Source organism: Aulonocara stuartgranti (assembly GCF_965226115.1).
Source record: "Aulonocara stuartgranti genome assembly, chromosome: 2".
Classification (NCBI taxonomy): Eukaryota; Metazoa; Chordata; class Actinopteri; order Cichliformes; family Cichlidae; genus Aulonocara; species Aulonocara stuartgranti.
This window is the reverse complement of record NC_138940.1, coordinates 36,987,501-37,013,557: the sequence shown is the minus strand read 5'-3', so window position 1 is coordinate 37,013,557 and position 26,057 is coordinate 36,987,501. Positions and strand designations below refer to the sequence as shown.

The 26,057-nt window shown below is 42.0% G+C and overlaps 1 protein-coding gene across 1 annotated transcript in view; it reads left to right on the top strand.

The window, feature by feature from the left end:
• The window catches only part of tnmd (tenomodulin), a 67,767-nt gene that overhangs the window by 32,473 nt on the left and 9,237 nt on the right, over positions 1-26,057 (top strand). Inside the window, exons 3-4 of the mRNA XM_082504592.1 lie at positions 14,605-14,745; positions 20,667-20,774. Coding sequence (XP_082360718.1) covers positions 14,605-14,745; positions 20,667-20,774 — 249 coding nt within the window. The remainder of the gene's footprint in view (positions 1-14,604; positions 14,746-20,666; positions 20,775-26,057) is intronic.

Genomic DNA, 26,057 nt, shown 5'->3' with positions numbered 1-26,057 from the left:
ATAAGCGTATGCTGGTGTTTTTAAAAGTCATGTTTGACTTTATGCTTTTCTGTATCATTTGCTTGGAACTCAAATTGCACTGCTGGAAATAGTTTATTTTGATGCACATGCTGTTCTTTTGCAAATTTGCACTATAATATTTATTTTCATTTTTCCTGCAGTATATAAAAATTGGTATCTCAAAAATAAAACTATGAAGAAACTCAAAATAAATTTCCTGCTGTGGGAAACTATTTTGTGCAACTTTTTTGTATTTACAGTTTTGAGGGATAAGCCTCTTAAATTTCTCTAACTAGAAATATATGTTAAAAAAAACCAAATTGTAGTTTATTGCACTTTTTTGCAATTTATGTAGTTATTATGGACTTAATGCATACATATTATTAAAATTTGGGCTATAATGTACGTTGTATTGATGTATAGCAACTTGAAATGCTCCCAAAAATGGCACTACAGCATGTAAAAATATAAAGATAAGCCCTGGGTTTTAAAAGCAGAGACATTTGCGGTCTTGCTTTAACCAAGTGCATTTAATAAACTAAAGCAACCGATTAAACTGTACTATAGTGGTTCATGTATGTTTTATATGTGCATTTCAAATTTTGTCAGAATAACCAAATATTGTCAAGTAACATTTACATTATTTTAATTTTTGACATTTTTAGCATTTAATAGAAACCACAAAAGGACAACATTGCATTTCTCAGCACATGAATATATTACTATCACATGGACCCAGTTGAGCTCAAAGAAAGCACATGTCTGAATGCATATTATATAAAACACAATTCCATGAATTGCAGTCCTTGTCAAACTGAATTTTAAGCCAGCAGTCTGCTGGTGCTTTAAAACCAGCAAGGACTTTATAAGGTCCAGAACCAAAAGGACACGGTGTTCGCTGGTGTGAGTGTCTAAGCTGCTGCCCACTTCGATCTATCACTAGGCAGCCTATGGCTCCCAGGAGACCCAGTGCACTGTGCAGCCCCCGAGCCACCTTTCCCTCCCCGTCCCTCACCACCCACCAACATCACCACCCCGCCATGAGTGACAGGCACCCAGTTCCGCCTGACTGGAGCCCCTATCTTCTAACCCTCAAGGACAACTGAGAGGACATATTGTCATCATCTCATCTTCCTCATTCCCACGGCTGCCTCCTCCATAGGTGCACATATGCTTATGCGCTCTCTTCCCACGCACGCATGCACATACACGCACACGCACGCACACACAGAAACAACTGCAGCCCACTCACCTGTAACAACATCTACGTGACCTTTGCTTAATGTCCTCGAGTGACACACAAGAACCCATTCACACAAACAACCTGCAGGTCTGGCTGTGCCTGCCGCTTCTCATTCACTCCTTTCACTGTGAGTCTGTGTTTGAAACCATCTTGGTGGAGGCTGTTAAGAACCACTTCAGACAGAAACCTTGAACAGAGGAAATAAACAAGGTATTGTCTGTGCAGGCTTCCTCACAGATCGCCTCATGCTCCTGAGCTTGAATGTTTTTCTTGCTGTGGAGATCTGAATTCTTTATCGCTTACTGTACAAGAGTGTAAGGCATCTTGTGAAGTGAGAAAAGACCAGCTGGTTTGGAGGGATGTCATGCATAGTGGAGAGCTGTTTTTCAGATAAATAACAAGGTTTGGTTTGCAGTAATACTCCTTTTGCAATCAATGTGTATTTCACTATAGTACCATTGGGTTGTTTGCCGTGTAACCTTTAAGGGTTCAAATGCACGTCTCAGTTTTGAAAAATAACATCCAAAGACATCATCGTATTGTTGTCTCTGCTCCGCGCTCTTATAAAGTAACTCTGCGAGTTGTTTTTGCACTTTAGTGTTCTCTTAGAAGTTGTAACGCTGGTGAGACAACAGGGATTTGAGACTGAACTTCAGATTAGAGGTTGTTGCTTACAGCCACAGAAGGAAACTTCACATGATGACAGGAAACTCTTTTATATTTGAAAATGTCAAATCCCAGATCTCATGAAATAGGATTTCAGAGAGCTCTGTGTGTTTCAAAGAAAAAAAACTGCTTCATTAAGAAAGACAGATTTTTTTAAATAGTGGTCATAACATAACAGGGTAAGGAGAAATATACTTTCTGGGGATAGATGTAAATACACAGCCACATACACATAGACACAGACGCTGCTGTGCAAAAGTCTTGCACCACCCCTTATTTCTTCATATATATTGTTTCCAGGGAGACAGACTTTCTTGCATTTTTTCATGAGCAATTGTTCCCGGGTCTTTTTCAAGTTTTTCTTTGGGGTTTTTTCTTTCACATATTCTGTTCAGTCCTTCTACCTGACCATTTCCAGAGGTATGTTTTTTGTTTTGTTTGTTTGTTTGTTAAGCCACTGTTCACACTGACCTATGAATCATTCAAGCATAAAAATGGCACCTAACTCAAGGGACGAACCAGTGTTGTATCTGCATGTAACAGACAACCAATTTTAAATTTTATCTTTAGACACTTGCTAACAGCTTGCTGCAAAAACATATAATTTGTTCCAATTTCTTAGTTGAATCAATGAAAAATGCCAAAAAATAACAGCTTTACAGGCAATAGACATACGTATTACAGTATTTTTGTACCAACAAGGTGATTTTCAAACAGCTTTTAGCTCAAAACTCAGCATGGTGTCCAGTGTGTCCTTAAAATTTTTTGTGAAAACTGAAAAAGTGAAGGAAAACAGAAACAGTGGAAGGCATAAAAGCCCATCAACACTATGTGAAAGTCATGTTCATCAGCAAAATCCTGCCACGTGACCTGAGAGATGCATCTGGCTCTTTAGTTGATCCAGCAACGGTTTGCTGAAGCCTCATCAGATAAGGTCTCACTGGAAACAGGTTGGAAAGGCCAAATTGGTAGAACTGGACTGAAAATCAGTGGCTATACGTTTTATGGAGTGATGAATCCAAATCCAAACAGTATGCTAACGCTAAACTACCCAAGAACCCAGAGTGAGGTTAAAGCTGAGCCCCAGCCCAACAGTCAGACAGACCCTGAACTTCAACAGCTAACAAAAGGATGAGCAGTCAGGCCGCAGCTTCCGCTCCTACCTGTTCATGTTTCTACAGTAGAATCATTGTAGCGATCACTTTGAAGTCACTTTGTGCTGGTTTTGTGCTAAGAGAGGCTTTGTGTAATACTAATAGAAAGATCACATGTGTGTCCTCATCAGGATAGGGATTTGTGCTGGTGTCAGGGGCTGTAGCTTCAGGTTTATGTTTAATGGTAATTATAGAACAATGCATTTCAGGTCATTAACATAAAAATATTGTAATGAATAGTATAACAAATAACTTTTTTCTGGGAGAAATTAAGCAACAACATTACTTTTAAGAAAAGTGTTCTGTGTAACCTGTGCAATAATTACTTTTTAGAGTAAGACTGAAACACTGATCAGGACAAAGAGGGGAAATACCTCCAACATGCACAAACGTTTGACCAAACAGAATGCAATTAATTTTTCTTTCTTTGTGCTGCTTAGAGATGGTGGTGGCTCTCAAAGCAAAGTCAGTGAGAACCCATAAGAGAATCGATAAGGAATCAAATCAATGAGTGATATCCATAATGGAATTAAATTGCTGAATTCTTATCAATTCCCATCCCTGAGGAGGTCAGGGGAGCAGAAACACATGGTCGATGCTCTGTCATGGTGTGAGGTCGCTTTCAGCCAGTCGTGTTGGGGATCTTGTCAGAATTGATGGAATTACGAGCACGACGAGTGGCACTGACTTCATTTTTCAGTTGGATTCCTAACACACTGCCACTGCAGTATTCCTGGATAGAAAAAACATACCACTCAATCCTTCCACTCAATATCAGATCCTGAATAATCAGGGCCTACCTTATTTTAAAGACCTCATAGTCTTGTCACCCCAATAGACCAGTTCACTCTCAAACTGCAGGCTTACTTGTGGTTCCACGGATGGTTAAAAGTAGAATGAGAGGCAGAGACTTTAGCTTTCAGGCCCCTCTCCTGTGGAACGAGCCCCCAGTTTGGATTCAGGAGACAGACACCATCTCTACTTTTAAGATTAGGTTTAAAACTTTCCTTTTTGATAAAGTTTATTGTTAGAGCTCGATCTAATATCAATCCAAATCCAAAGAAGAGCTTTCAAAAACTAATTTTTGTCCACTGATATCTTGTTTTTTGTTGTTGTTGTTGTTGTTGCTGCTGTTGTTGCTGTTTAGCCAAATTTAGCATATGTGAAAGAAAGGGTGGACTGCTGTGTAATTATTTAGCTTGATTAGAAAAGTGTAAGGAAACCAATACCTTGTAGTTAGAGTTCCTTATGAAAGCAGTGTTCCTTTCTCCTGTTGACAATACCCAGTTCCCAAACATTATCAGCAGGGGTTGGGGTTATTGATTACATGATGAGTTTCTGTTGTTTATTTTGGTAGGTGAATCAGTCTGTTAATTAGACTGAGTTCAATTTTTTGATTATTGTTTTTACTCTTCACCTGTGTTTTTCTGGGAATCAGCTGTTAATCAGAGGCAGTGAAGACAGCTTTGCATGATTGAGGTCTGAGTAGTTAATTGAGGCGCAGTAACGGAGACCATGGAAGAGGTTTCTTTTAGTCACTGGCATTCTGTGAATATATGGATGTATAGAGTTATATATATTATAAATATAGCCATCTTTTGATCATGTCTTTCCGTTACAGGTGGAAGTGATGGGGTTCATGCAGGTGCGGCTGGAAAGGCATTAGTAAAGGATCGAATAGCAGCAGAGAGAGGAGGTGGCAGCTTGCTCCGAGGCTGTGTTTTGTTTTGTTTTATTGTAATTTCAGTTTGTTTGGTTGAATTCCCCAGGGGCCTTTTGTTTCATTAAGATTTTTCTTAATAAATGCCACCTTTTTTGTGCACATACTCCAGCCTCAAGACCTGTTTCTTAAATATCCTTTGAAACTTTCCGGTGCCAAACAATAACCATCGCCCCTTGCATGCAGTCTTGGCAGAATACATAGACTTTTTGGCCAGTCCATTAAAACAGTTAATTCCTCTGCAGGGCATATTGTTTGTCAGATAATTTCACTAATATGCACTGAAAGGGACCAACACCAGAAACAAGGCACAGTTCAGTGCCTCATATTTGTTGAGGTGATGGCTAGTCATTTGTGTTGACATCGTCCCTTCATATTAAGCAAACTATATCCCCAAGTTAAAGCTCCAATAATGATTTAACAGTTGGAATATATGCATTTTAAACTGACATACAGTTGTCTAAATGGGGTTTGAGCTTTAGAGCCAAAACTCTATTTTTAGAAGGCTATAAATATGTTGTTGTTTTTTTTTATATAAATTGAGCTTTTTAACATTGAAGCCTGTGATAATTAGCCTCCTAGCATACTGTACTGTTGAGGAGCTAAACAGTCAACAATTTTAAATTCAATATTGAATGCTAATGTTGTCTTGTGTCTGCTGGGTGTTCTTAGACCAGCAATTTTCTTTATGAAATTAAATGAAGTTAACAACGTTCTAACTTTAAAACTTGTGCTGTCCCATCAGGCTGAAATGTTAAATAGTGTTCAGTTTAAGGTTAATCTCAAGCAACCAACAGTTAAACAAAATAACCAAGGTTCATTGTTGTTTTCCACACCATGTCAGATGGAGTTAGCTCAGACAGCACTGAGCTGAGAACGCTTATGCGATGTGGATGAAGCAAAGTGGAACGTAGCGTTGTTCAGGCAGATCGCTGCAGTGGCGTTTGCATTAGCTGATGTGCTAGTTGGATCGTTCATGCGTCAGAATCGCTGTCTCACTCACAGAAAGCAGTAACAATGTATCTATAATAATGTATCATTTTCATGCAGGTGTACAGCACAAGCGCTATGAGACGGCAAGTCTCGCTGTTTCTCTCCTCGTGCACGTCCTCGATGTTCTTCTTATATTTTTGCTCCTTTTCGTTTATTGTACATCTTTGTTGTTGCTCATTTTCTGTGATATTTCCTTCAGAGCAGAGCCATTTCAACTAATTGTAACAATATAACCGTTTGCTAAAAATGGTCAACTTTGACAAGTGTCTCTAGCTCATGTAGTAAGACATCTTAGCCTCTTTTTTTTTCAGTCGAACTACGTGCCTTGCGTACTTTTGAATAAAAATCTTTCCCACTGCAGCTTTAATGTCACACTAGTATAATTGTCGAAGTGTTTCAAGTGCATTAAATGTCTTTGAGACCAAAATAGTCACACAGTAGCCTTTCACTGTCCCTGCACAGAGAGTGTAGCATAAATTGGAGCTTTTCCTATGTGCTGGCATTTTATCTGGCTGTTCAGTTTGACATGAAAAGCTAATTAACTTTCACAGCCTTCTTTTTTTTTTTCTATGAGAGTTGCTAAGTGATAGTTTCTATGAATTCATATTAGTCCAGAATTGAAGCAAGAAATTATGAGGAACAAGTTTTCTTTAATGCACTTTTGCTTTTTTATTTTTATTTTTTGCAACTAAAATAATGAGAGTGATCTGAAGCACTAATTATAAAGATCACCGTTGGTACGCTGAGGTGAAATATTATGTTGTGCTCCACAGTTTTCCCCTTATTGCACCATGTATCACACTACAAGTTTCCCAATGTACTGGAGCATCTATAAGTATCAAAGAAGGCCATACAGGGGCAATTCATTTCTATTTTCAGAATGCCAATTATTGTGCACAGCAGCAGCTTTGGCTATTGAGCCAGCCGAAGTCAAACTGTTGTAATACATTATTATCTATTTCAACCTGGTGCGGTGGGGAGATTCTCACTGCTGGATTTTCATCAAAAGAGATAGCCTGCTGAAAATGTAATTCACTGTTTTAGTATAAATCAATAAGCCTCGAGAATCTATTCCCCCATTCCACCTTTATGTTAATATAAAAGAAATGCTCAAATAGAACTTTAATTCACCACATGGACTTTCAGACTGTTTAATAGCCCCAATTTTATCCATAACTGCTCAATTGACACTTAAATCTCAAGCCCATCTTAATTTGGCTTCTCCTGACAATTAGAAGTTCTACTTCTCTTTAGCGCCAAGGCTACTGTGACCCATATTAATGGTGATTTATAGGCTATGCCAGTCTAACAGTGATCCATCTATTAAGAATTATATCCCATTTGATCCTTATTGCTCTGTTCTTCCTCCAAAAAAGAAAAGTCGTGTCTACATGTAACGCAGCATATTTGAATATCCTGGAAGCTGTGTATAAGTAAGCAGATGGAAAACATGTTAAAAAATGAACATGTGAAAGAGCTTAAAGTGAAAGCTAATTTTGTTAGAGCGTTAGAGGACACTCAGATGGTTCTGATGGGGGATATAAATCCTGATGGACTCCCATCTGAGTGTATTCATTAATCATGCGTCTCATTGGCGAGGCTCTGATTTGCCACTGAGACAGATGAAGATGAACTCAGCAATATATTTCTCATCATAACACAACCCTCGCATAAATATTAATAGCATATTTTCAGCTGGTGGGCATGAATCATTTTTCAGACAGGGAATTTTAAGAGCTATCCATGCGTGTCCAAGAACAGTATATAAGCAAGCAGTTGTGATAAACAACGGCGCTTTAAGGCAACAATGAAGCGAGAGTCCTAACTGTAAGGGAGATTTTAAATCTCTTTATCGTGCTTACTTCAGACAAACTTCTGTCGATACATTTTTTTATTTAACCTTACAGCTTGTCAACATAAACATCTTTAATTGCTCGAGTGCATGCTACCACTGAAGTTTAAGAAGCTGTCATTTTGAATCAGTTAGATATTGTTTTTGTTTATTTTTCAAGATATCTGGAAAATATTGCAGCCACTGTTTTAAAACTGATAACAAATGAAGCTAACTGGGAAGCTGTGATAGCTTTCTGCTACAGTGGATATTTTTATATTAACAATGGCTTATCAGGGACTGCGTAATGTAAAAGGAGTCATTTAAGCAGTTCTCTTTGGCCTTGCGGTTTTCATTCGGCACTTTTAGTTCGGTTTTTTTGGTTGCTGCACATTTCCTGCTATTTTGGTTGACTTTAATCGACCTCTTTTTCAGGCACAGCGGGCAGCCAAAACAGCACATTTTACTCCACCCAACACTCCCCTTCTCTCTCTCTCACATACACGGCCAGTTTATTAGATACACCTTGGTAGCACTGCTGCCGTCTGCTGCACACCCATGATACAAAGATCATCACAAAGGTGCTCCATTGGATTGGGATTTTTGGACTGTGGAGCTCATTTAAGTACAGTGAAGTCATTGTCACCTTCAAGAGAGCAGTTTGATTTTATTTTTGGCTTTGAGGCATGGCGTGTTATTCTGCTGCAAGCACACTTCTTATGATAGGTACAGTGTGATCGTAAAGAGAAGGACATGGCCAGCAACAACTCCAGGTAGGCTGTGGTGCCAAGAAAATATCCGCCAATTATTAATTATTATCTAAAATATACAGAACACTTTCTAAATTAGATGAATCAATATCCCTTCCTACTGCAAAGTGGGAAGCAGATTTATCAGTCAACCTAGACCAAAACTTTTGGTCTCAGATTTGCTTAAAAACTTTTAAATTAATTAAAAATCCCAGTCTGCAATTAATACAATACAAAACACTTCATAGAGTGCACTATACAGGTCATCGGATGTTCAAGATGGGCTTTACATCTTCCAAAAACTGCTCACACTGTCAAGGCAATACACCAGACAATTACATCCACGCTCTTTGGTTCTGTCCACCAGTGCAAAAGTTTTGGCGCGAGATATGTGAAGACTTATCAAAGTGTCTGAAATGTAACATTCCAACTTCCCCCTTAGTGTGTCTACTGGGCAGCTTAGATAATGTCACTTCAGAAAAGAATATAGCCCATATGATCTTCACTGCCCTATGCATAGCCAAGAAAACAGTCCTCATGAACTGGAAAAATAAAAATAATCTTAATTCTAACCAATATAGAAATTATCTATTAGATTACATTAGTCTTGACACAGCCTCTGCCACCACATCAGATCAATTGCTCTGGGCTCCTTTGATCAGCTCCATCACCTAGTGGGGGTGGGGGGTCATAGTTTGGTCCCGCCTTCACTGTTGAGATTGGTGAGGGGGTAGGGACAGGCTTAGGGCGTCGGGGGGTTCCCCGGAGGCATCTTCCTTGGGGGGCTCAACCCGGGGTAGCGGTCACGTCCGGTTGGGGGCTCTGTTGGCTCTCAGGTGACTGTTTCCTCGCGGCTGCGTGCAGCGGGGCTAGGGGAGGGTCTGTGCTGACGGACGTGGGTTACTGACCTGGCAACCTGGCTGCCCCTGGGTGGGTCCGGGATGGGCGTGAGGTTCTGGGGGCGCTCCGTCTCTGGGCTGGGGCCCGGGCCGGGCCTCGGGGGCTTGGGTCCTGGTTGGTGTGTTGCCGGGGTTGTGGGCGGGTGGGTGCATGGGGGCCCGGCCCTGGAGCAGGGTGCCGCCGGTGCGTCGAGCCGCCTGGGGGGCTCTTCAACTGGTGGGGGGGATGGTCACATCTTGCAGGAGCTTTCTTCTCTTCAGGAACTCTCTGCAGGAGGGGGAGATACAGGAGAGGTGGAGGAAGATCTCAGCCTGGGCGTTTACTGTCTTATGTAGTCTGGAAGATGTGTGGATGGTGGGGTGGGTGCAGTTTTCTCTGTGGTGGGGTTGGGTGGACTGTCCAGGTCTCTGTGGAGCCGGAGGGCGCTACTGCACTGGGCCCCGGTCTGATGGGCCTGGGCCCCCCTTCCCTGGCGGGTCGCGAAGGGTGGGAGTGCCTACTGGGGTCAGCGGGGGAGCTGGCCCCAGGGAGGGGTTACCTGCCCCTCCCTTCCTTCCCTCCCCATCTCCAGCTGCCTCCCTCTTCCCGCTCCTCCACAACCACCCACACATGCAGGGCCTTGGAGTAGGGGTATGTCACCAGGGTGCAGAGGAGGCTACCCCCCCCCCCCCCCCCCCCTGTCCCCTTCTGGCTGCCTCTGCCTCAATTTTATCCCACAACTTAGACATTCACATTATTCACACTCTCATTACACATACATATAGGATCTTGGGGGTAAACAAATCACGGAGTCCAAATTACCATCAGGGTGTACACCTCACCCCTGACGTCGTTGCCCACCTCTCAATTTTAAATACACTTAGTCATTGAGGGCTAGCAGGAGGGACCATGCGCTTACCTGCTGCTCCTTGGCAGGTAGCTCCATGCCCTCCTGGGTTTTAATTGCACCTTAGAACACATATGCATCAACACTACAATGAGCGGGTGGAGGGAGGTTTGGAGTCTTCTCTCACCCCCATTCTCTGCGGCCTGCTGGAGCGGGAGGGCTAGTAGGAGGAGTTGGCCGTCCGACTGCGGTCTGGGGTGTGGGGCCTCCCTGCTGCTGCGGAGTCGGGGTGGTCTGTCTCTCCCCACCGCAGGGAAAAGGGTAACACCACCTGGGTCTGGGTGCAATTCCCCCCTCCAGGGGCAAGGGTACCTAGACCCGGTTTGTAGAGTACGCTTGGGGAGTGTGATCGTGTGTACAGCGTCTCTTTATGTCTGTCTCCACGTTGGTTGAGTGTGGAGTGAGTGCATATGAGAGCATGAGGGTGGGAATGGATGTTTGTATATGTGTGTGCCTGTATGTCTGTGTCTATATGTCAGGTTGGGTATCAGACCCCACCTCTCTGGGGACACCTCAGGCCCTCCAAGGTTTGGAGGCCTATCTCCACCCACCACCACTTCCCCTGCCGGTGGCGGACTCCCTCAGGTGTCGGTGTGTTGGTGGTTCTTTGTGTCTGGGGGTGGGCGTCCGGGTACACACCGGCTCACTCCTTGGCGGCCGCTTGTCGGGGCCTGGGGCCTGGGGCTCGCTCGGGCCCCTTTGGAGGTGGGGTGCCCCCGGCCTCTCGGCCTGGGGCTCGGTCACTCAGGCACAGCTGGGGGCCGGCGGAGCTCACGGGCGCGTCACTGCAACTCCCCCTGACTTCTGCTCCGCGGCTGCTGGGCGAGCCCTCATCTGGGACTCTCCTCAGCTCTTACTGGGACAGTGGCGCGGCTGCCCCTCTGTTGGTCTTCCATGGTTTCTTGTGTTCTGGGGGCCTCTGGATGTCTGGAGTTTTGATCTCCTCCATACCCGCTTCACACCCTGGAGGACGGGGCTGTGGCCCCCCCACACTCCCTAGCAGATCATTACATGGAGAAACCTTTGGAATGCAAGCATGCTGATCCACACAGGTATGCACACATGGGTATTCACAGACGCGGACTAAAGCTTTCTTGGCTGCTGCCTCAAAGCACACTGTGCGCTGTCTATCTTGCGTGCTGCACAATATCGTTTATTATTTAGTAAATATTGATATCTATGACTAGCTAGTTTATTGTGATGGTGCTTTGTTTTCTCTATTATTATGTTGCTCTTTGTTGTTTGCTGTCTCCTCTGTTTGTTTTTTTTGTTTGTTTGTTTGTTTTTTTCTCCATACAGGTGACCCAGGAGTTCTTTTTTTTTTTCTCTCTCTTCCCCCCCCTTCTCACCGTCTCTTCTCCCCTTTGGTTTTCTTTCTTTCTCTCCCCCTCTTTCTCTCATTCATTCCCCCTGTCCTATTTATTAAAAAAAAAAAAAAAAAAAAAATGACAAAGGATGAACTGAAGCTCTGCCATCACGTAATGTCGCATACTGCTGTTTCTGATGTCATTTAAAAAAAAAAAAAAGAAAAAAGAAAATATCCGCCAAATCCTTACACTGCCAGCCTGACCCACTGATAGACAGAATAGAGCCAAATGTTAAATGTCACCTCAGCAGACCAGGCAACGTAGTTCCAGTCATTTGTTGTACAGTTTTGGTGAGCCTGTGTAAATTGCAGCCTCTGTTTCCATTTTTTAGCTGACAACAATGACACCTGGTGTGGTCTTTTGCTGCTGTAGGTAATCTGCTTCAAGGTTTGACATGTGTTCAGAGATGCTCTTCTGCATACTTTGGTCGTGGTTATTTGAGTTACTGTTGTCGTCCTATAGAATGAAGGCAGCAGTATCAGTATGTTAGCCTCACCTCTAACCCAATGGCAAGTGGGATAAGCTCATGATGGATGGATGGATGGATGGATGGATGGATGGATGGATGGATGGATGGGTGGATGGGTGTTGTCTTCCTATCAGCTTTAAGGAGTCAAGTCATTCTCTTTTGATGTCTGGCATCCATAACAACAACAATTTAAATTTTATCGCACTTTTAAATTAAAAAGTTTTTCTCTTTGCACACAATAACAGATTGTTTTCATAAAAAATCATAAATTACCAGGGTCAGTATTATTAGCCCTCTGAAAAACTGATCCTTTTATTGAGCCACAGCAAAAAAAAACCCCACTGCTGTGTAATGATGTGCTTTAACGTTGCAATGCTCAAAGTGTGTAAAACCAAGTTAAAACCGATGGTTAGCGATCAATTTAAACTATAAAAGTATAAAAACTTCAACAAGCCATTTTGGACTTGAGAAAAAGAATTGTTGATGCTCATGAAGAAGAGATGGATATACAGTTATTGCCGAGTTTCCAAGTGTCAAGAACTGAAGTGAGAACTATCATCAAGAAATTCAAAGAGGGCCACACAGTACAGGATAAGCCTGGCAGAAGTAGGCAGCAAAAGATTTTAAAGATTCTGGAAAACAGCTAGTGAGAGATGTGTCTAAAGACCCCAAATTAACTTCCAAGACATTAGTGAATGACTTGTCTAAGTTGGGAATCTTAGACTCAAAGAAGACAATTGCTAGAACGCTGCACAGGAATGGACTGTGAGGTTGCAGACCGAGACAACCTTCACTTGTGCAGAAGACTGAAGTACAATATGAATTAATTCAATTCAATTCAATTCAATTTTATTTATATAGCGCCAAATCACAACAAAAGTCGCCTCAAGGCGCTTCATAGATACAGAGAAAAACCCAACAATCATATGACCCCCTATGAGCAAGCACTTTGGCGACAGTGGGAAGGAAAAACTCCCTTTTAACAGGAAGAAACCTCCGGCAGAACCAGGCTCAGGGAGGGGCAGGGCCATCTGCTGTGATTGGTTGGGGTGAGAGAAGGAAGACAGGATAAAGACATGCTGTGGAAGAGAGACAGAGATTAATAACAGATATGATTCAATGCAGAGAGGTCTGTTAACACATAGTGAGTGAGAAAGGTGACTGGAAAGGAAAAACTCAATGCATCATGGGAATCCCCGGCAGCCTACACCTATTGCAGCATAACTAAGGGAGGATTCAGGGTCACCTGGTCCAGCCCTAACTATATGCTTTAGCAAAAAGGAAAGTTTGAAGCCTAATCTTGAAAGTAGAGATAGTGTCTGTCTGTTAAAATTATGCATTCTGTAATCGTGTCCTTTGGTTAGATGACATGAAACTTGAGCTCATTTTTGTGTGTATAACCCTATAGTGAAACACAGTGGTGGTGGTATTATGCTGTGGGCTGGGTCTGGAACTGGGAATCTCATGAAGATGGAAGGAATCACAAAGAGAGAAGGATACGTGAAGACTTTGAAAGGAAACCTCAAGCATCCAGTAGCAAAACTGGGTCTGGGTCGTCGCTTTGTCTTCTGTGACGACAATGGGCCAAATATACGTCACTCCTAGTGAAGGACGACATCCAGAAGTTCAAAATGAATGTTACTGACTGGATTGAGCATCCAACGTCCGTGCCAGAGGACCATCAAAATTGAAGGAAGTTCAGAGATGTGTTAGACATGTTGAAAGGTACAACAAATGACTAAAGGTTGTTATCCAGCAAAAAGGATAAACAACTGACTGTTAGCATCAGGGGAGCTAATAAGCTTGACCCTGGTAGTTTTTGGTTTCTGTGAAATCTTTTTTTGTTTCTGTGTGTAAAGTTAAATGATGTAATCCTCCGAAATAAAACTGGGATGTTTGGAAAAGCTGTGTTACCTTCCAACCCTTGACTTTTAACCCCCTCTGATACTGAGCCAGCTTACTGCAGCTTCAAGTATTTAAAACTCATATTTTTTTCTGTTCTTATCCTTTCTTATGGGAGCTGGTTTGTCATTCGACCTCATTATTCAGTCTGATGTTGTAGTCGCGTCACATGTTTTCTGCAGGTCTTTTGTATTCATCTGTTGGTTTTTTGTAATTATGGATCATTTTGATCTCCGTTCAGATGCGGGTGACATATGAAAACATATGTTTATTTAACGGTTGAATATTCTATAAACCGGCGCTCAATAGCCTGTAAATATGTGTCAATCTCATTCACACTTCTCACCATTTTGTGACAATTATTCTGCGGCTGTTGTGTTTTTTCTGGTTTTGGCACCCGAAAATGAAATTCCAATTCATAATCCTGCATTCGGTGCCACCATTGAGTCAATTGTTTTTTCCTTTCAGTGAAACAGCTGTCAATGAGAACAACACCAGACCTGCTTGAATAATTGAAAAAACTCTGAGATGTTGGCAGCGCAGCATTGTTAAATTGTAAAGCACTGTTAAGCCTTTAAAGACGGCTGAAAAATTCAGAAAATTGCTTCATTTTTGATGTTTTCACTGATCTATATTATTGAGCGCATAACAATGATGTAAGGAATGGCGAAAGCATCGCTCGTGCATTGATCAGAGGGGCGTGTGGTTGTTTGTGTCGTTGCAGGTGTATGACCACGAGTACAAAGCTGTGGTGGATGGCGTGGAGACAGACAGTACAATGGAGATAGACCCAGTTCACCGCGTTGAAATATTTAAGATGGGAAATGGGAGTGAGGAGATTCTCGAGGTCCACGACTTCAAAAATGTAAGTAAAGGTTAAACAAGGCCATGTAAGCTATTTTTTTTTCTTTTGATGAAAAACTGAAGCTGTACCCATGTCTTCTCGTCAGCAGAGGATGTTGTATGATGTTCACATCCTGCCCTTTTTTAAGAGACAATTGACAACATTTATCCTTTCTTGAAATCCTATTTTTCTTATTTCATCCTTTGTCACTCTGGATGGGAAAAAAGATGGTACAAACCTTTGAAACATCACACAGACAGAGTGATGGAAATCATTCTCACTGAGGTGTTCACGCGAGGATCAAAAACACAATTGCAAAAATACAGCACTTATGGTATCAGTAATTGATACTAAAGCAGCAGCGCACAAGGAGATTTGTTATGTGACTTTGTGCACACACACAGCAACCCAGAGCGAAGAATTCAGACCCCCATAAAAAAAATCGCTTTCTTCCCACTAATTCTATACACCAACTTTTTCACAGTACAGACACAAACGCTATTAAGAAACCCGTCTCTATTTGTTTCTCGCACCTTTTTCAAATGCAATTTTGTCTCCAGCCGAACTCATTAACTTACCTTTCATTCCTAAATCCTGCTCGACTGTGCAGGAGGTTACACATGCTGCACCTCGGAGTAGAGAGTGTGCTGCTTGGCTGGGTAATGAATGCTCTTACTCTCACACCATTATTTACTGTGAAATGTTGAGTTGCCAGGCTGAATGTTACAGGATACACCTCATCCAAAACAAAAACCTACGCTGAATCGTTATTGTTTTTGTTACAATGGGCTTTGTGAATCTAAAATGGCTATATGACAGAAACCAGCACAGCACCGGAAAACTTTAACCCTGCAATCAGTCTCTCTATTTCCTTCTCTCCCTCCCTGAGCCCACTCTGTGTTTGCGTGTGGGTGTATGTGTGTGCGTGTTTGTGGCCCACATACATAAACATGCGTGCCTGTTGCTTGTTCCACTTCCTGTTAGTGAAGCACATCCCCCGAGGAGATTTGTTTGATTCAGTGCTCCACCATGGAAGACTAAGTAACAAGCGAGTGAGCAGAATAATTCAAACCTCATTGTGACAAAAATCTCAGAGAAAATTTACAATTGGTTATACTAAGTGGAAGCTTTTGCACTGATGTTAGAATTGATTTTGTTTAATACAAAAAAGGGGAATGTCACATGTTATTACACAGACCAAAGCCACCTTTAAAACAATCTCCATCAAGCCCGAGGGCTGTGTGATGAATGGAAAATGAGGGGATTATACCACCAGGACTGTGAACCATTAGACTCATTTTAACAGGAGAGGAAGGAAAAATGGAGAAAGCGACATCCTGAGAGGGAATTACCAGGGTCGTTTTCACGTTAAAACGAAGTGAACAACTGAACCAAAGAACATTTAGGCAAACAGAAATTTGTTTCTGCACAAGGTTTCAAATTGGTGTTTCAATTTTATCTGCACAACAAAGCAAAGGTATAATAAAGTGAGAACAGAGTCAAAATTGGAGCATGTTAAGTAGCCATTGTGTTAAAGTTAAGTTTACTTTCTGTTGGTTCTGTTATCTCTCCAGTTGCATGATGTGTGATTGCTTTCCTTCAAACTCAACGACAGAGTTCCTTAAGAATTCTCTAAATTTTTGACATAATGATGCAAAAGTCCATCCAGCCATTCACTTCCGCGACCCTGAAAAGGATAAGCGGATGGATGATGCAAAAGTGAGGCTGCCCAAGTTTTCCAACTACAAAGGCTTCAAACAATGCTCAGGTAATGTGGCCTTGCCTGTAAAGAACAAAGAACCACGCTTATTGTTTCCTGACATTTAACAAGAAATTTCAACAAATCTTTAATTTAATTCATGGAAACACGTGTGTGTGTGTGTGTGTGTGTGTGTGTGTGTGTGTGTGTGTGTGTGTGTGTGTGTGTGTTGTTTCAGATTGATCCTGTTGCTTGTTAGGTGTAGATTTACAAGAATAAAAAGGTTTTGTAAATACATCAGAAAATATCAGCAGCAATGTGAAGGTCAAGCAGTTCAGCAGTTCAGCACTGCAGAGACCTCTACAATCCTTCTTTGTTAAAGCACCTTTGGCAGCAATGGCAGCCTGGAGTCTCGTTGGAAATAATCCTAGAAGTCTGGCACACCTTTCTGTTAAAAGTCACTCTTATTCTTGCAGGCAGAATCTTTAAAGTTCAACCAAGTTGGATGGAAGGAGTTGGTGCGCAGCCATTTTTCACGTTTCTTCATAAATGCTTAGTTCTATGCGGTTCTAGCCTCAGCTCTAGTTAAGCTACTTCAGGACTTTCAAACTCTTCTTGAAGCCTGCTTCAGGTTGTTGTCTAGATAAAACATAAATCTTCGCCCAAATTTGAGACCCTGAGGACTCTGGAAAAAGCCTTCACTTAAAATTGACCCATATTTTCTACATTAACCTTTTCCTTTTGCCTGACTTATGTTCTACTCCCAGTTGCAGCACAATCCTACGACCACTGTGTTTGATAGCAGCACGGGCAGGTGTGCGAATTTTCTAATTACGTCGATTTAGTTCACAATTAGTTCAGGTAATTACAGTGGACTCAATCAAACTATTGAAGCAGCAATGATAAAAGTCAACTGTGGAGCTCAACAGTGGTATTACAAAAGATCTAAATGCTTAAGCAAATGGGATATTGTGTTCTTAATTTTATTCTCGTGGGATACTGTGTGGGGAACTGAATTCACTCTGAGATGATTCCGAGCCAACAAAATAATCTGTAAATCTTCCAAGCGTCAGAAAACTTTAAGAAAGCACAATATATCCCTAGACTGTGAGAGGAAACCATAAGCAGAGCCGTCTGAAACAAGGGTGAGCAGCGTTTTTCCCTCATTTACCACCTGACCTTCATCAGGCAATGCACACCCTAAGCTATAACTCCCGCCAGCTTCGCAAGTATTTCCACATCTGACTTGGCTCAAGTTCAGACTGCAGAAGTTGTCAGTCATATGTTTTAACTTCTTATTTTCAAATAGTACTACCCTAGTTCAAGGTTGCCAGCATCCATAAATCACCACAGATGCTGGAAGCAGCAGCTGGCGAGTGCAGCCATTCTGTAATATTTATGTTAAAGTTGTGTTTTTAACAGACACTTTCTCTCAGTGTTTACTTTTTCTTTAATTCCTCTGCAGTTAACCATCAACGTCCCGGTCAAAACCTAATCTTGGTGACACTGTCCAAATGACTGATATATTAATATCTAACAATAATACCAGGAAATCAGTACCCTCCATCAAGTCTGATGTGGATGTCCTTGACTTCACTTGAATTCGTGCTGGCTATGGCAACAACATGACTGTTTCATTGCAAATTTGGACCAGTTTGACAGAAGTGTTCTTATTTGGACAAATATCTGCAAAACATGTGTTATTGTACTACTGAAGGCTGAATCACAAAATGAGTCAAATGGGCAAAAGCAACAAAAACGATGGAGAAAGACAGATCAATCATAACTTGTTGAATTTGTAACCAATTTTCGAGAAATTTGTCAAAAAAGTGTCAGATATATATTTATGCTAAATGATCTATGTGTCGTCATACAAAAATCTTAACTTGATAGTAAAAGTAATATTTCTATAATGTAATCCTTTAAAAAAAATGTTCCGCAGCTGCTTATTTTTTGTGATATATTTCTGCTTCATCAACTATAAAATGTCCAAAAAAAAACCTGACAACATCAAGCCCCTTGTTAAAAATTAGTTCTCTTTTTCAGGTTCGACTTGAAAAGGCAGCTTTAGACGAGCCATTTGGCTCAAAGTTTCGTGTCCTCACTGCTGCTGTCCTTGAATGTCTTCTAACGTCTATCTTTTGGCAGCCTGCACACAGCAAGTCAGCCTCAACAGTCCTGTAAAGCTTCTGTGGCTAAACTTCAGGCACATACCACAGTCAACATTTTGACAGATAATTTAAATAATTTAGGAGTACTTTACACAATAAAACACGGAGCAACATAATCACATCCAACCTTTCTGTTTATAAGATGCTGTTTTGTATGTTTTTACTTCTTTTGTTTCATGTTAGCCAGTCGTCTTTGCAGATAGCCTTTAACCACGAGGATGTGTTGGTCAGAGGGGAATTTAGAAGAAAAAACCTGTCTTTTTTTTTGCTATACGGTCTACTGCCTCCTCTTCTCACAGCAAATAAAACGGAAGCATCAAACCTCGCCTCCAGCACTCATCCATCGAAAATTTCTTTGGAGCACTTTTGAAATTCATGACTGCAGGAAAACTTTTGATGAAGTTGAGGATAGCCTACGGTAACATAGCATCCTGCTTGGATTTCTGTGATTGACTGTGATGTCCGGATATTGTGAGGTGGACTATCAGTAACAACAAAACGTGAAGAAATCTTTAAAATTTAGAGGTTTCTTTGTTTTAGACTCATACAGGTCCACCTTGGATAGTGCCACACTGATAACGTGTAATGTATTGTGCAGGCTGTATTTAATATTTTAAACGAGATATAATTGTCATGCCGTTTAACATTTTCATGTTCCATCTCGTAAAAGGAGAGTTGCATAGTTCATGGGTAAGAAATGTCACATAATTACAGACGTTTTTGCAGGTAATGTGAAGGCATCGCCCAGACTAATGCCAGCTGACATTTGAATGAGCTGAATGATGCATGCTGTTACATGTTCTCTATTCTCTTGATAAAACTTAGATGAGCATCTTGCACGTGGATACACCAAGTGGATCTTTCAATGTTGTCTGTTAAAATGGCATTGCTTTCCCATTTCTCAGCCCTATGTTAATGTGTCTTTCTTCATTTTCTGGTTGACCAAGCCCAGTAATCAGTGTATCTCATCACAACATCACCCTCTTTTCTAGCGCTGCAGCTCCCCAACACAGTAGATCCAAATTAAACAGAGACTCATCACAATAAAGCCCGGCATAAACATAATGCTTTTGTGCTTGAGACTATTATTGCCCCATCCTTTTTCCACACAGATGAAATTACATGCAGTAGATTATGACAGCCATCACTTTGTATCGTGTCTCGTACAGCTGGTATCTGGCTCTCGGAGTGACAGCACCGCTGAAAATATAGAAATAGCACCCACATGGTCAAGTTAACCAATTCAAAGGAGATGTCATAGCAATCACCGTGTAAGTGTAATTAAATTTAGATTGAATCAAGTCCATTTTCATGGTACGGCTCATACAATTTTTACTTGATGCGAGTTTAAAGCAGCTGTGGCAGATGTAGATCCCGCCGTCTGTTCTAATACTGTGTGCTGAACGAGCAGCTCTCTGCAGAAAATAAATTGGATACAATCTGATCTACTGAAAGTCTTTCAAACTTATTCCGGCTGAATATCTTAGATTAACATACAATAGCGGCGAGAGGGAATTAACAGATCTTTCTCGCCTATTGAGGCTCTGTGTGTCAGACTGAAAAGAGCCACGGTCCACATGGTGGAGGATCATCAGTGGAGCTGAAGAGAGTGACTCCACACTTGACTGCGCAGATTAAGAGAGTGACAGGGACCTATGACTGGCTAATTCAATGGGGGCAGTCTCTGTAGAAAACACTTCATTCTCAACAATGTCACTTGGCTCTCCTGTGCGATATATCCTGCTATAAAGCATTACCGAGCCACAGTGGAACACCCGCTACCTTTCTATTTCATTCAGCTTGAAAGCAAAAGCTGTGTTGCAAGAGCCAAGCAGACATCAATTTATGCCATGACATAAAAGTAAAAAAAAAACATGAAGAAGAAGATCAAAACACACCTCTTCGTACTCATTAGGTTTTAACTTTTTAACAGCTTTGATTATCAGCAAAAAGCTGAGCATTTTAAAATGATTGCCTCAGTTCATATGAGATATCCACATCACAGAGGGCTACTGAATGATACATATATCTGAATTCCTGAGTATCCCTTCATTTCTTTTTCTTTTTCAAAGGGAATCACTGGGATCCGGTTTGCTGAACATCAGAGGTGCTACATCAGGGCCCAAACTAAGAAACTACCCGCAGTGGCAGAGGTGGAGACTGAAGACACGGAGTTGCTGGTATGCCTCCTCTCTCTGTTGCATGTAGCTCGGACTCTCTTCGGTCCCGCAGAGGCTGTCATGCATACTGCAGGGAGATAACCAGAGTTGAGCACCGCAAGCGCCACACAAATCCTCGGCCTGTCCATCTTGTCCTATCTCCCCCAACCCTCTCACTGAAGAAAAACCTAGGGTTTGTGGTAACTGTAAAACCGCCTGAAAGCTACCCGAAAACCCATAGTCTCTTTGTGGCTCACATCAAATGGTGTTTGCTGTCAATCCTGAGCCAAATATTAATTTTTAATCATCTCCTCCAAAGGCTTTACCCAAATAGCCTAAAGGGGGAAGGGTGGAAGAGAGGTCTGAGGGAGAGGTAAACCATTAAAATTATATTTTTTTTAAAGCTGTTTTCTTTGCAAAACTCACAAGGCTCCCTCTCCAGGTTTAGAGTGATTTATTTTCATTTTCGGGATTCCTACAGTTGTGTGTGAACTTCAGAAAAAGGAATGGAGGAAATTCAGTCAATCAAAATTCCCATTTTTTCAGTGTCACAGTGCAATTCACAGAGTGGGCTGCATGTTCAAAGAGAAAATCCTCCTCTCGAATGTCTCTACTGCTAGCATACTCTCATTTACATTTCACATTGTAGCTGAGAAGAAGTAGCTGGCAAATATCTGACGCACCCCACTCACTGCCTTATTTTAAAAACAGAATAAGGCAATTGTCAGACCACTATTGGTTTTAACTTTAAGAACACAAGCTGTTACACCCCAAAAAAACCAAACACTGTTTTGTTTTAAATTCTTCTCATCTTTATAATGTCTGATCTACGTTTACAGATACTAATTGCCCAGGCAGCACCATATGTCCGTGCCATCTCTAGCTTCTTTTGTGCACTGTGAAGCCTAATTGGCCAGCAAAGTGATAGGACACATACCAGTAGTTAAGGAAGCCTTTCAATAAAGTAATGATTCGTTTCTAAGCTGCGGCTTGCATGAAGGTCTAATTGTAGTCTGTTCCAATCTTGCCGTAAGAGATGACACACAAGAAGAAAAGAGCTTTGACTCAACTTTCTAAGTAGTGTTAACCTGGCAGCAAACACGCAGCCCTGCCCCCTACAAAGCGTTTTTCTAAACTACAACCACAGCTAACTAATTTCATATTGCGTGTTTTGAGAATGCATTATTCTCGCTTTGATTATATGAAAAGGAAACATTTATAAAAGTAAACACAGCATATCGCTGCACTGCAGGTGGTTAAGGTGGACGTTAGTATCGCAAAATCCAACATGATGCCATGTTTACTCACTGAAAAACCCCTGAAGGAATAAAGATTTAGTTCCTCCCTATAGCTTTTGAAAAACAATTGTAGGACAATAAATTAAACCGTTTTTCTTACATGCTGGTAAAAACCACAAACAAGCTGAAAACATATTTAGTGTTGCAAAGTGGCATGTAAATATAATTCTCTTCAGCCGTGGACTTCATAATCTCTAAAGATTCTGGTGTTTGAAGGAAGATTATTGTGCTGAGAGTGAGCAGAGGAGACTGATTCCAACCTCATGTCTGCGCATTTAAATTGATGCGACAGCCAGGCGCTCGTTAGCTTACCTTAGCATAACAACTGGAAACAGGAGGAAACGGAGAGCCTGTCTCTGTACAAGCATGCAAATGCCTGCACATTCAGAAATGTAGAGCAGATTGCAAACATGGCACGTTTTACCTGGCAGAACATTTTCTCCTTGTGCTTGTGCTGCTCGCCTGGTTACCTCAAAGCAATAACTAGAAGACTCCGGGAAGGTCACGGAAAACGTGTTTTTAGCTTGCAAATTTGTAATATGTGTGTAAACTAACATGATAAGATGCCATAAACATTCGTGATCTGATATTGCACACTGATCTTTTCCAGCTCACTGAAATGAATCTGTAGCTGCACACTCTGGCACGTCATCAGCTGACAGACACGACGCCGGGACTCAGCTTATCTAACTCTCTGCAAGAAGCCGCATAATTAGTCAATTCACATACATATATATATTCATCAATCAATACCACATAAATGCGATACATTATTCTCTTTATGCTCTGTCCCCTCTGTACTTAAACCACTTTACACTGTGGCTAATATTTCTGCAGGTGATGATTTTATCACAAAAAAACTAGATTACACAACAAAAATACAGTAAATACCAGGGGGGCATATTGAGGTAATAAACAGCAGCCCCTGCTCCATCCTCTGTGAAAATCCACCCACGTGTGACCCTGGAAAAGATCAGCACAAGTTCCTCCTCAGGTGGTGAAACACATGAAGCTCACAGGGGTGAAAGCCAGCTGCTAATGGTTCCTAGCTTAACCCCACCACAGGCTTTTAGGAAAAAGGGCTCAGAGCAGCCGTGGCAGGCTTTAGAGCTGAGGTGAAAAACAATGGAAAAAACTGCGGTAAAACTGCAAGCGGCTGATAAGAAAATGCAGCCCCTGCGAGGGAGAACCAGGTGACAAACATGAATTGTTTGCCAGGATTTTTTCCTTCCCTTTTCAATTTGCCTTCTCTATGAAACGTCTGAGGGAGTAATCCCTGAGCTTCATTCCAGTTCCCCCAGTCTGACACAGGAATCGCCATCAGCCTCCCTCACTCCCCTTAAAATTGTGAATGGATGCCGTTTGCTCCATTAAACAGCCACTTAATATGGATGACCAAAGCTCGCCCAGCAACCAAAAACCTCCCACTCAGACGACAACTACAAACAGAAAAGCAGTGTGATGAGGAAACAACACCGCTGCAGAGGCTGCGAATACGCCAAAGTCCTGCGAGCGCACAGTGCGGACTGTTTTGTGTCATTTTTGTCAGTGAATGGCAGGGTGGTTTTGTGGCACTGCAACAAAACGTTCGGTTCCTGCATTTGCTGTGTTCAGTAATAAGGTCGTGTCAAGCCAGAAAATGGGAAAGCAGAATTCATCCTTACGTCTTTGCAAAATATGGGACTCGGTGATGCTGTAACAACTCACATGGCTACTGTAGTTATAGCTGGTAAATGAACCACTAACATGCTACCCAGCCGGGAACTCGCTGACACAGGAGCTTCCTTAGTCAAAAGCTGTATCATAAAATCTACTACTGTGTCATGACTTTCCTCTTTGGGCACACTTTTTTCCCCAGCAGAGAAATATTTCATATTGCAAAAATCTCCCATAGAGGCCTTTTTGGACTCAGGGTTTCGCACTATCAGGACCGTTTTGTTTGTCAGTGGCGCAAAGTTGCATGGCAAAATTCCCCAAAGGTGAACAAAGCTGAATTTTTTTCCACTCGTTTACTTTGCCACATCTGCCAAAGCAAATCCACCTGGAGAGTCGTATTTATTATTGCTGCAGAATTAGCATTTTTAAATGTTGGTGTGATCGGCACCTTTAGTGCCCTTAAGCAGGCAGCAGCACAAACATGGTAAGCTGCCTGAATATGCCTGTCAACTGAAATTCCCCACCAGGTATGTTAGATTAAAAAAGAAAACTGCCAGTGTTAGGTGCAGCGTGTGAAAGCCATTGGGTATGGCGAGAAAATCTTTGTTGATCTCTGGCAAACATAGCACACACTTTAAACAATGTGTCATGTCAACAGTGTTTCCCCCCCTTGGGACACAGTGGCAGGAGAGGGTAAATTCATTAACTACAGCACAACTGGTGTATAATTAAGTTGTGCACTGTAGGCGAAAAGCATACATACACCAGGAGAGGGCTGAACAAAACAAATTACCATCATTCCCAAGGTCCAATACTTGATAAAAAAGTTGCTTGTGTCCTAATAATATATCATTTGTCAATAGCAAAATGGAAAAGCCTTTCAAAAGTGTGTATAAACTGGTGGACTGTAATCATGTTGTCTTTGTGCTTGTCAACTGGCATTTAGAAATCCCTGCCCCATGCTAAAATGCTGACCTTTACTACCTCCCCCAAGGCGCTCTCTCCTACAAGTTATTGGAGTCGTTTCTCAACTGTGAAGTCAAAATCATGTTGCGGGCCCCATGTCGTGACCTCCATTTACTTTCCAGAGAAGTCTGACTTGGCTTCAATGGTTAAGAGGTCCAATTAGAGAGGGCTGTTTGTGTTGCTCGAGTTTGATTTTAATTTCTGCAGCCACAGGAACGGTGAGCACACCAGCTCTGCGGCAGAGCAACCTCTCTGCTGTAACACCACCACCCCGCTACACCAGTCTTCCGAGTCATCATTAGTCTGCTGGCCGGCGCTTAAAAGTGAGGGAAAGTGTGTCGAAAGCTTGGCTGAGCACCTCCCGCACCCAAACACATTCTTTGATGTGACAGAATGCGCTTAAGCCGCCTCTTCTTCCTTCTCCTCTTCTTCGTCTCCGCAGGTCACAGCTGTGTCGTTCGAAGACAAACAAGAAGCAGCATGAAAAGCAAAATTCTAATTCATGCGAGAGTGACAGGGGCAAACATGAGGGAGGGGGCACGACCCAATATAAATGATTCTCGCTCCCACTATAGCCCCAGGATTCTACATCAAGCTTAACTAATGTGCAATTAAGCTTTAGACTGGAAGAAAATCACCTTGTAAAAACATTTGTCAAGTGAACAGTTTTTCTGTTCTGGGCTGCTAATTAACAAGGGAATGGGAAGAAGGGTTTGTTTGTGTGTGTATTTACATATACATGAAGAAAATAAATATCCTCACTGTTAAGGGAGAGCATTACCAAATCCCCTTCATATGTCTCTATTAGACAACACTGACATGTAGTCCCTATCATTAAGCAATAATAGTTTACTTTACAGCTCATGAACTACAGTATCAACAAATTAAGCCCAGTGATAGTGCTTGGTGCCAAGCGAAGCATTGTGGCGGAGGGGGAGGGAGTAAGGGAGCGTAGTTGGAGGGGTTGGTGAGGTCGTGATGTGGGGGGGGGGATGCAAGGCTTTATTGTGTCTGTCACATTAAACGATATTGCAGCCACACCCGGAGTAATGAAGACCACTTCTAAAGTCATTTAAAAGTCAAATCATCACTGTCTGTGAATTTCAATGTATAATAGAAAGAGCATGCCGGAGGCTTGAGAATAGGGTGACAGAGAGCAGGAGGAGGGAGTCGGGGCAGTGGGAGTCAGGAGTCGGGAAGTTGCTGTCCTCTCAGCAGACACAAAGGTGATAGATAAAATGACAAGGCTGGAGCTGCTGCTGCATGGCTCAGGGGAACAGAGTGCAAATGCATGACTATACATCGAGTGGGGCGCAGACATTTTTGCAGGGTCCGACGTGCTCTAGCTTGTGTATACATAACATATGTGTGAGTGTGTGTACTG